Source organism: Taudactylus pleione, unplaced genomic scaffold (assembly GCF_031769625.1).
Source record: "Taudactylus pleione unplaced genomic scaffold, aTauple2 ptg001085l, whole genome shotgun sequence".
Lineage (NCBI taxonomy): Eukaryota > Metazoa > Chordata > Amphibia > Anura > Myobatrachidae > Taudactylus > Taudactylus pleione.
In genome coordinates this window covers 424,478-436,755 of record NW_028285486.1, presented here as the reverse complement: position 1 = coordinate 436,755, position 12,278 = coordinate 424,478, and the positions used below count along the sequence as shown (strand labels likewise).

Below are 12,278 nucleotides of genomic sequence, written 5' to 3'. Positions count from 1 at the left end.
CAGAAGATCGATAGTCATGATGTCAACGTCATTAAACATGACTGCTACTGCCTGATGTCATCATATAACGTCACATGACAGCTACTACCTGCAGACCTTGTGAAACATGGCTACTACCGCCTGATGACATCATGAACACATGTGACATAAGACTGCCTTTGTCTGGTGAGAAGACGGAAACATGTTATATGCCTTCCAGGGTGCACACACACACGTGTCCCGTCACGGTCATGGACCGGCGTAAGACGCAGCACACAGAGACTTGACAGACAGACACATTTATTAATTTGTAAACTTCGGACCATGAAATGTACCGCCTTCCTGCGTCGCTCAGTACATACAGCGCATGTCCGTGTCAGTGCGATCACAGTGTCCCAGGCCTCTGTACCCATGACAAGCACACTAACACTCACTCCTTCCAGCTTCTGCAAGACATGATGACACATGGCCCAGTAACACGCATGTTGTATGTTACATGGAGAACCGAGCATGCACTAACAAGGTCCCCCTCGCTGCTCGTCTCTCTGCTGGCTGTGGCTGGTCAGATGCTGCGTTTGGATGGATATAGGAGGAATCGCTGAGCCTGTGGGGAAGAGCAGGGTGTTACACTCACGTCTGGGGCAGCGTCACGGACAGGACATGTGGGCGGCCCACGGAACAGACACTTACTTGGATCACCTTGTTCTTCCGTGCAGGACATTTATCCTGGAAGGCAGAGGATGATATAAGGTCAAACACCCCTCACTAATGACACAGGAAGAATATTGCCGGCAACTAATGAGCGATCCTGGAAGCGAGGAGTACTGCGCCATTTGGCGTTATCGCATGTATTGCAGTGGGCATGCCCAGGGAAGAGGCATATGCGTTTGCACCCATTTGGATGGGTGGAGTACACTGCGGGTGCGGTCACAGAACGGGGACCACGTGCGCAGTGGGAAACAATAGCATAGACACATTATGTGAGTGTGGTCAGGTACATATGATGATGACGGGTGCCAGCACTAACGTACCACTTGTGATTGGCTATTTGCTGACATGGATTGGGGCTCGGGCACACACTGAGCTTTTTTGCTGTATTATTAGGGTTTTTGTGTTAGGAGTTCAATTCGCGGTGTTTGTTGTACATAAAACAAAACGGTTTACAACATGGGCACGGGTGTGCAGGAGACGTGTGCCCGGCGTACACGAGACCCAGATCCGCAGGAGCTCTGCACGTGGGACGCAATGCGCTGCCTTCCTCTGCCTTTATTCTTACAGTGGTTTGTGCCCAGTTTACGTGCGGCTTATAGCATGGCCTTTTATTATAGATTTGCTACAGCACAAAGATACTGGGAATTACATACAGAACTGGGAATCTGTCATATACTGAGAACTAAACTCTGTATAAAATAACTAAAAAGTGAGAAACCCCATTTATCTGTGCTGCTTTCCTACCGAGGGAATGGACAGACCATGAAGTATGTGAGTCTGACCACCCGGACGCAGGAACCAATGCCATCATTTTCCAAAGGTCCTTCAGGGCCGTAAGTATGTAACTCACCTCTGTCCTTCCCGTTCTGTATCTTCTCCTCTTCCTCATCTACACCATCGTCTGCTGTGAGAGAGAGAGAGATCAGCACCTCATTCATCCACCCCCCACCCCATTCCAAGGGCACCATCATCTACTGTGAGACAGAGAGAGATCAGCACCTCATTCATCCACCCCCCACCCCATTCCAAGGGCACCATCATCTACTGTGAGAGAGATCAGCACCTCATTCATCCACCCCCCACCCCATTCTAAGGGAACCATCATCTACTGTGACAGAGAGAGATCAGCACTTCATTCATCCACCCCCCACCCCATTCCAAGGGCACCATCATCTACTGTGAGAGAGAGAGATCAGCACCTCATTCATCCCCCCACCCCATTCCAAGGGCACCATCATCTATTGTGAGAGAGAGATCAACACCTCATTCATCCTCCCCCCCACCCCATTCCAAGGGCACCATCATCTACTGTGAGAGAGAGAGAGAGAGGGATCAGCACCTCATTCATCCACCCCCCCCCATTCCAAGGGCACCATCATCTACTGTGAGAGAGAGATCAGCACCTCATTCTTCCACCCCCCCCATTCCAAGGGCACCATCATCTACTGTGAGAGAGAGAGAGAGAGAGAGAGAGAGAGAGATCAGCACCTCATTCATCCACCCCCCCACTCCATTCCAAGGGCACCATCATCTACTGTGAGAGAGAGAGATCAGCACCTCATTCATCCACCCCCCCCATTCCAAGGGCACCATCATCTACTGTGAGAGAGAGAGAGAGAGAGAGAGAGATCAGCACCTCATTCATCCACCCCCCCCACTCCATTCCAAGGGCACCATCATCTACTGTGAGAGAGAGTGATCAGGACCTCATTCATCCACCCCCCCCATTCCAAGGGCACCATCATCTACTGTGAGAGAGAGAGAGATCAGCGCCTCATTCATCAACCCCCCACCCCATTCCAAGGGAACCATCATCTACTGTGAGAGAGAGATCAGCACCTCATTCATCCACCCCCCCCCACTCCATTCCAAGGGCACCATCATCTACTGTGAGAGAGATCAGCACCTCATTCATCCACCCCCCCCATTCCAAGGGCACCATCATCTACTGTGAGAGAGAGAGATCAGCACCTCATTCATCCCCCCCCACCCCATTCCAAGGGCACCATCATCTATTGTGAGAGAGAGAGAGAGAGAGAGAGATCAGCACCTCATTCATCCACCCCCCCCACCCCATTCCAAGGGCACCATCATCTACTGTGAGAGAGATCAGCACCTCATTCATCCACCCCCCCACCCCATTCCAAGGGCACCATCATCTACTGTGAGAGAGAGATCAGCACCTCATTCATCCACCCCCCCACCCCATTCCAAGGGCACCATCATCTACTGTGAGAGAGATCAGCACCTCATTCATCCACTCCCCCACCCCATTCCAAGGGCAACATCATCTACTGTGAGAGAGAGAGAGATCAGCACCTTATTCATCCTCCCCCCCACCCCATTCCAAGGGCACCATCATCTACTGTGAGAGAGAGAGATCAGCACCTCATTCATCCCCCCCCACCCCATTCCAAGGGCACCATCATCTACTGTGAGAGAGAGAGATCAGCACCTCATTCATCCACCCCCCCACCCCATTCCAAGGGCACCATCATCTACTGTGAGAGAGATCAGCACCTCATTCATCCACCCCCCCACCCCATTCCAAGGGCACCATCATCTACTGTGAGAGAGAGAGAGATCAGCACCTTATTCATCCTCCCCCCCACCTCATTCCAAGGGCACCATCATCTACTGTGAGAGAGAGAGTGATCAGCACCTCATTCATCCTCCCCCCACCCCATTCCAAGGGCACCATCATCTACTGTGAGAGAGAGAGAGAGAGAGAGAGAGAGAGAGAGAGAGAGAGAGAGAGAGATCAGGGCCTCATTCATCCACCCCCCCCCTCATTCCAAGGGCACCATCATCTACTGTGAGAGAGAGAGTGATCAGCACCTCATTCATCCTCCGCCCCACTCCATTCCAAGGGCACCATCATCTACTGTGAGAGAGAGAGATCAGCACCTCATTCATCCCCCCCACCCCATTCCAAGGGCACCATCATCTACTGTGAGAGAGAGAGAGAGAGAGAGAGAGAGAGAGAGAGGTCAGCACCTCATTCATCCACCCCCCCCACCCCATTCCAAGGGCACCATCATCTTCTGTGAGAGAGAGAGAGATCATCCTCATTTATCCACCCCCCACCCCATTCCAAGGGCACCATCATCTACTGTGAGAGAGAGAGAGATCAGCACCTCATTCATCCACCCCCCCCACACCCCATTCCAAGGGCACCATCATCTACTGTGAGAGAGAGAGAGATCAGCACCTCATTCATCCACCCCCCCACCCCATTCCAAGGGCAACATCATCTACTGTGAGAGAGAGAGAGAGAGAGAGAGAGATCAGCACCTCATTCATCCACCCCCACCCCATTCCAAGGGCACCATCATCTACTGTGAGAGAGAGAGATCAGCACCTCATTCATCCACCCCCCACCCCATTCCAAGGGCACCATCATCTACTGTGAGAGAGAGAGAGAGAGAGAGAGAGAGAGAGAGAGAGGGATCAGCACCTCATTCATCCACCCCCCCACCCCATTCCAAGGGCACCATCATCTACTGTGAGAGAGAGAGAGATGGATCAGCACCTCATTCATCCCCCCCCCCCCCCCATTCCAAGGGCACCATCATCTACTGGGAGAGAGAGATCAGCACCTCATTCATCCACCCCCCACCCCATTCCAAGGGCACCATCATCTACTGTGAGAGAGAGAGAGCAGCACCTCATTCATCCACCCCCCCACCCCATTCCAAGGGCACCATCATCTACTGTGAGAGAGAGAGATCAGCACCTCATTTATCCACCCCCCCACCCAATTCCAATGGCACCATCATCTACTGTGAGAGAGAGAGATCAGTACCTCATTCATCCACCCCACACCCCATTCCAAGGGCACCATCATCTACTGTGAGAGAGAGAGAGATCAGCACCTCATTCATCCACCCCCCCCCCATTCCAAGGGCACCATCATCTACTGTGTGAGAGAGAGAGAGAGATCAGCACCTCATTCATCCACCCCCCACCCCATTCCAAGGGCACCATCATCTGCTGTGAGAGGAAGAAGACAGCATTCATCTACCGAGCAGCACCTTGTTGGATAACACCCCCCCCCGATATAATATTGGTCAGCTGTGAGACATATGATTGAATTCATTCCGTCACCCATTGATCAGCATCTCATTAACTAACAACCTCCTCACACTTCATGGTCAACTGTGATGGAGCAGGATAGGGTTCTTTCCTTAACACACTAATCAGTACCTTGTTCATTTATTCAACCTCCTGTCTTCCCGTCTCAATCACGAGCTCTGAGAGAGGGGGAAAAGGGTCCCATCCGTCACATAAAAATTAACGGCATTCATACACACCCCCTCCCCATCCCCATTACTCCATCATCATCTGCGAGAGAGCTAGTTCAGTTCATTCATTCACCCATAATCTCCACTCTTTTTCTCCCCTGTCAATTGGAGAGAGTGGGATAGAATTCATTCCTTCACACACAGTATATATTCTCTTGTTTATTCATCAACTGTGTAGCCGTGATAATGGGATATATGGTTAATTCCTTCACATCCTCAGCACTTCATTCAGTCCCCTTGACTTCATTATCAACTACGAGAGATAGTAGACCTCATTCCTTCACCCACGGATCAGCACATTATTCATTCACACACGCATGTGCACACACACACGCCCGCGCACGGCTCCATTGTGAGTCATGACAGAGAGATAATAGAGTTAATTCATATGCACACTTCTCAGCACCTCACTCACCCCCCTCCCATGGCTCAATCATCAACTGGGTACTGCATCACAATGAAAATGAAAATCCTGGCAATTGTAAGTATTGTAAAGCAGACCCTAACCCCTCCCCCCGCCTAACCCTAATCATCCCATCCAGCACCCTAACCTTCCCTGCACGCAGCCTAGCCCTAATCCTAATACTTACTGTTTGAAGTTGTCGGCATTTTGACTCATCGGGATCCCGCACCCGGTGAGTCATCCTGTGCGAGAGGATTCTATTACACACTAATCAGATCATCATTCATTCACCCCCTCCCCTATCTGTCAGACTGTACACAATACACACCCCCTCCCCTGTCTGCCATACTGTACACAATACACATCCCCTCCCCTATCTGCCATACTGTACACAATACACACCCCCTCCCCTGTCTGCCATACTGTACACAATACACACCCCCTCCCCTATCTGCCATACTGTACACAATACACACCCCCTCCCCTGTCTGCCATACTGTACACAATACATAAAACCAGTGTTTTGATACTAATAACTGCCCTCTCCTGGCTGTCCTCCTACCTCTCTGACCGCTCCTTCTGTCTCCTCTCATGACTCCTCTCCCCCTCCACTTTCACTAACAGTAGGTGCTCCCCAAGGTTCTGTTCTTGGACCTCTACTATTCTCTCTCTATACGTCCTCTATAGGTGAACTCATCAGCACTTTTGGCCTCCAATATAATCTCTATGCTGATGACACTCAGATCTACCTCTCCTCCCCTGACCTCTCCCCCTCTCCTCACCCGTATCTCCAGCTGTCTCTCTGCTATCTCTTCCTGGATGTCCCAGCGCTTTCTTACACTGAAAATGTCTAAGACAGAGCTGATTATCTTCCCACCCTCTCGCATAATCTCACTTCCCACTATTTCTTTGTCAATTGATGGCACAACTATCTCCTCCAGCCCTAAAGTGCGCTGTCTTGGGAGTTATCCTGGACTCATCCCTCACCTTCATACCTCATATCCAGAACCTCTCACAGTCCTGCCGTTTCCATCTCAAAAATATTTCCAAGAACAGATCCTCTCTCACCCTCGAGGCAACTAAGACCCTCATACACTCACTGGTCATCTCCAGATTGGACTACTGTAACCTCCTCCTATCTGGCCTCCCCAACTCCCATCTCTCTCCTCTCCAGTCTGTCCTCAATGCTGCTGCTCGACTCATCTTCCTCCCCTCTTCTACAAGCCCTCCACTGGCTCCCAATTCAAGGTTCTTACACTCACTTACAAAGCCCTCACCCAATATTCTCCCGTCTACCCACATCGCTCCACAAATGCATGCCGCCTCTCCTGCCAAATGATTACTTCCTCGTACACTCCCGCCTCCCTACCTTTGGAACTATTCCCCTCTCCCTATCAGATTCTCCACTTATCTACAAATCTTTAAATGGGCTCTCAAGACCCACTACTTCATCAAAGCCTTCCAGCTCTCCTCCTAACCCAACACGCCTTCCTCGCTGTCTAACCCATCTGTGTCACCCCTGTCTGTCTGCCCCTCCTCTTTAGAATGTAAATTCTCATGAGCAGGGCCCTCTTCCCTCATGTGCTTGGTTGCTAACGCCCTGCTGCTTATTTAAGTGTTATGATCATTAATGTAGCAATGTTTATAAACCATGTCCTTGTCCTGCATTGTTTTGTACTGTTAATAACCGTTTCTTGTGTACTCGTTTGTTTACGTACTTCGTAAAGTGCTGCGGAACCCTTGTGACCCATTCCGTTATTATTATTATTATCCTATATTTAATAGGATAATAATAACGGAATGGGTCATATGCCAACAGAAGCCCGACAGTTCAGGACCCCGATGCAGACAGGTAAGTCCCCTATACCTACCCTCTCCCCCCCTAACCCTCCCTTTGTCATGCCTAACCCTAACCTCCCCGGGGGGGGGGTGCCTAACCCTAACTTCCTCCCAGGGGGGTGCCTAACCTTAACCCCTTCCTCCCCGAACCCTAACACTCCCGGGGGGTGCCTAACAATACTTTCCCCCCGGGGGTGCCTAAACTAAAGCCCTGGCTGTAGTCACACAGCATTAATCCTGGAGGGCCGGTTGTGTAAAGTGCTGCAGGTATAATGTGGAACGCGTGAGGTCCAGGAGGAGCTGCAAACATTTTCCTCCTTATATAAAGCACATATTTCTTACAGAACGCTGAGACGTGGCTTATGAGGACACAGAGTGACTTGTCTAATGCACAAGAAGCAAAAATCGTAACCTTGGAAAGTCTCAGGGGGTCATTCAGACCCGGTTGCAAGCACCGATGTGCTCGCAACCGGGTCGATGGGTGGCCCTGCGCACGCACAGCGGCCGCACTACACGTGCGCAAGCCTCGGAGCGACAGAGAAACTCTGTCGCTCCGGAGCTCGCTACAAAAGGGGCGGCTGTCGATGTTGATCGACAACTCGCCCCTTTTTGTAGGCGGGTCGAGGGGGGGGGTGGTGGTTTCCAAAACGGAGGCGTTCCTTAAGGAACGCCTACTGTTTCGTGGGCGGCCGATCAGAGCAGAAAGCTCTCTGGGGCTTGCGAGTACCCAGACCCAACCTTAGGGTCTGGTCGCAAGCCCCGATGGTGATGACCATCACGACCATCACCCTGGTCGCTAGCTAAGCTGTGGGTGGTAACCCACAGCTTAGCTTGCGACCAGGAGGCCACACCAAAAAGCTAGAAGCGGCCGTCCTCATTCAGAGAGAGTGATCGCTTCTTGCGACCACCTCTGAATGAGGTCCTCAGGCTCAGTATCAGAGCTCTCAGTCACTGTGCAACAAGGAGCTCACGCACACCAACATTATGAATGCAGGACACCAGTCTGTATCAGAGGAGCCTGAGGCACAAGACAGCCAGACGTATTCTGCATGTCCCAGCACTGACGGCGTCTCACCCACTGCTGGTGTACAGGGATTAATACCTGAGGCCAGCAGGCCGGGCACCTACCTGAATGCAGCTCCTTCACCAGAGAAGACATGGTGTTAGTAATGGAATCTGCAGCCACCAGTAAATCACTACGGAGATTCCTCCTGGTACCTGAAAGCCAGTCAAAACATAAAACGTCATCCACCACCAGGAATCAGTGCCTCATGCCTCGGACACAGCACCGATCTCACGTGTAAGCACTACAACTGGTTATGAAATGTGTTATAGACACAAGAGAGCTGCCTGGAATCGTTTGTTGGTCCCGGCTGAGGCCGAGTGGTGTACGGTGTCCGTGCTGGACCCACATACAGCTAAGGAGGAGCGGGGACCACAATCATGTTCCATTACATTGACTCTGATAGTAATGTCACCTCTACACTAGTCACGCAACCGGCAAACACTTACCGTGTGCAAATGCCTCCTGTACATCTCCTAGTCCGGCTATGGAGTCCTGAGGAACATGGGTAGGTGTGGAGCTGGCAGACGTGGAGCGGACTGGCATGGGCATGGAGCGATTGGCACCATGGCTTGGTGAGGAATGAGGAGACCCCGCTACTTGTGCCTAGAGAAAGAGAACAGACATCCAGGGTGTGATTACGATGTATACAGCGCAAGGGTTTTCCACTGTGCTTTATAACTGGGAGCAAAAGTAGTGAAGAGCCAGAGTGGGGAATAGCAGGCAGAGAGGACAGGAGGCCTCGCACACAGGATTACACTCTATACATGTGTGATAATATGTAGTACTGCCAGCAGGGGGTCTTTAGTATTTTACTGTCCGTTGAATGGCAGAGGTTAACATCAGTTATTCCTAAATTGCCTGCTGCACACTGACATATCTCTGTGAAAGTACAGCCCGCATCCTAAACCAAGGCCGGCAGATTAGGATTTAAAAAAATAATTGAAAATAATAACCGGTGATAGGAGGCACAGTCAGCGTGGCCGGACATGTATTACACATCACACTGACACCTGTTGTTCCTCTGGTGCCTCCTGTCTGTGTTCAGTGTATACAGCATATAGATCCAGCAATGGTTTCATGTGCCGCTACATCAGAACCTCCCTGAGGCAGAGGCACCGGTAAACTATATCCCAAAGTGCTGTGAGGCACCAAACAAGGAGGATGGCCCCTTTATCTCTAACCCCACCCACAGCTCACAGAAATCGAGGCACACAACCCCTCGGGCCTCAGTACTAAGTGACGGTGCCTCACACTGCGTACAGACACATCTACATGTTAGCCGAGGAGGGCTATAGGCCCAGAAGCAAGTAGCGGGATTGGTAGTGAGCTCGGCTTATGGAGAGATTCCATATTATACAGCATTCCTGTTCCATTAAAGTGCAGGGCCTCCTTTATTACATGTATATATAAATGAATGAAGCGCTGGAAGTCAGAGTAACAAATTTAATATGGTAATAAAAAATTCACACACAATAATACAACACTCAACCAGTGTAATTAATACAAAAATACAATATTAGCTTGTAACAATTACCAATCACTGCAGTTTTAGTATTGTTAGAGTAATTGTCCATGCACAGACATACAAAGCTGTACTATGATTAGTCTTTGTATTAGAATGATAGAATTCCAATTACATCCGTAGTGACAATGGCCCTCATTCAGAGCCGGACGCTCTGAGCAGAGCGCTCGCTCTGAATGAGGGCCGTCCTCCATAAAAATGGAGCGTCCTCCTGGACGCTCGTATAGCTGTGGGTCACCACCTACAGCACATACGAGCGTGCACGATGATGGTCGCGATGGTCTTGACCATCGCGACCAGAAGCCTGTGGTCGGGGTTTTCGACCACAAGCCCTGGAGTGATTTTGGCTCTATCAGAGCCAAAATCACTCCCACTGACATCACTAGTGATGTCAGTGGGGCCGGCTTTTGACGGTAGGCGTTCCCTTGGGAACGCCTCCGTCTGGCAGGCACGCCCCCGGCACGCCCACCAAAGGGGGCGTGCTGTCAATCAACATCGACAGCACGCCCCCTTTGATCAGACACAACGAGCGAAGGAAAATCCTTTGCTCGTCGCGTCTGGCGCATGCGCACGACGGAGCTCCCTCCGTCGTGCACATGCGCAGTGCACACCATCGACCCACTTGCGAGCGGACAGCCGCTTGCGAGTGAGTCTGAATGAGGCCCAATGTCCCAGTCTGGCTGTATACTGATAAAAATCGGATCTGTTTAACATCAGATGAGGCTGCGACCATCTCTGCCTGTCGCCTAATATGAGGCTGCGACCATCGCTGCCTGTCGCCTGATATGAGGCTGAGACCATCGCTGCCTGTCGCCTGATACGAGGCTGCGACCATCGCTGCCTGTCGCCTGATATGAGGCTGAGACCATCGCTGCCTGTCGCCTGATATGAGGCTGCGACCATCGCTGCCTGTCGCCTGATACGAGGCAGAGACCGTCACTACCTGTTGCCTGATACGAGGCTGAGACTATCACTACCTGTTGTCTGATACGAGGCTGAGACCATAGCTGCCTGTCGCCTGATACGAGGCGGAGACCATCGCTGCCTGTCGCCTGATATCAGGTTACTGACCCATGTGTGATGAGTGTGTGGGAATGTGTGAGAATACTCCTCTCCCTGATATAAGGACAGATAGAAGGACTGGTTGGAGACACTCCTCTCCATGATATAAGGACAGATAGAAGGACTGGTTGGAGAACACTCCTCTCTCTGATATAAGGACAGATAGAAGTACTGGTTGGAGAACACTCCTCTCCATGATATAAGGACAGATAGAAGGACTGGTTGGGGAACACTCCTCTCCATGATATAAGGACAGATAGAAGGACTGGTTGGGGAACACTCCTCTCCATGATATGACAGATAGAAGGACTGGTTGGGGAACACTCCTCTCCATGATATAAGGACAGATAGAAGGACTCGTTGGAGAATACTCCTCTACCTGGTATAAGGACAGATAGAAGGACTGGTTGGAGAACACTCCTCTCCATGATATAAGGACAAATAGAAGGACTGGTTGGAGAACACTCTCTCCCTGATATAAGAACAGATAGAAGGACTGGTTGGAGAACACTCCTCTCACTGATATAAGGACAGATAGAAGGACTGGTTCGGGAATACTCCTCTCCCTGATGGAAGGACAGATATAAGGACTGGTTGGAGAATACTCCTCTCCAGATATAAGGACAGATAGAAGGACTGGTTGGAGAACACTCCTCTTCCTGAGAGAAGGACAGAGAGAAGGACTGGTTGGAGAATACTCCTCTCACTGATATAAGGACAGATAGAAGGACTGGTTCGGGAACACTCCTCTACCTGATGGAAGGACAGATATAAGGACTGGTTGGAGAATACTCCTCTCACTGATATAAGGACAGATAGAAGGACTGGTAGGAGAATACTCCTCTCACTGATACAAGAACTGGTTGGAGGACACTCCTCTCCCTGATATAGGGACTGGTTGGAGGACACTCCTCCCCTGATAGAAGGGCTGGTTGGAGGACACTCCTCTCCCTGATAGAAGGGCTGGTTGGAGGACGCTCCTCTCCCTGATAGAAGGGCTGGTTGGAGGACACTACTTTCCCTGATGTAAGACTGGCTGGAGGACGTTCCTCTCCCTAATATAAAGACTGGTTGGAGGACACTCCTCTCCCTGATATAAGGACTGGTTGGAGGACGCGCCTCTCCCTGATATAAGGACTGGTTGGAGGACGCGCCTCTCCCTGATATAAGGACTGGTTGGAGGTCACTCCTCTCCCTGATATAAGGACTGGTTGGACACACCTCTCCCTGATATAAGGACTGGTTGGAGGACACCCCTCTCCCTGATATAAGGACTGGTTGGACACTCCTCTCCCTGATATAAGCACTGGTTGGAGGACACTCATCTCCCTGATATTAGGACTGGTTGGACACACCTCTCCCTGATATAAGGGCTGGTTGGAGGACGCTCCT

At 50.9% G+C, this 12,278-nt stretch overlaps 1 protein-coding gene across 1 annotated transcript in view; it reads right to left on the bottom strand.

Annotated features, from left to right (window-relative positions):
- Positions 1–274: 274 nt before the first annotated feature.
- LOC148453822 (dystrobrevin beta-like) overlaps positions 275–12,278 on the bottom strand; it is a 29,575-nt gene continuing 17,571 nt past the window's right edge. Inside the window, exons 2-6 of the mRNA XM_088461654.1 lie at positions 8,749–8,905; positions 8,365–8,454; positions 1,541–1,591; positions 670–705; positions 275–583 (exon numbers count right to left, since the gene is read on the bottom strand). Of these exons, the coding sequence (XP_088317780.1) occupies positions 701–705; positions 1,541–1,591; positions 8,365–8,454; positions 8,749–8,851 (249 nt within the window). The 5' untranslated portion in view covers positions 8,852–8,905 and the 3' untranslated portion in view covers positions 275–583; positions 670–700. The remainder of the gene's footprint in view (positions 584–669; positions 706–1,540; positions 1,592–8,364; positions 8,455–8,748; positions 8,906–12,278) is intronic.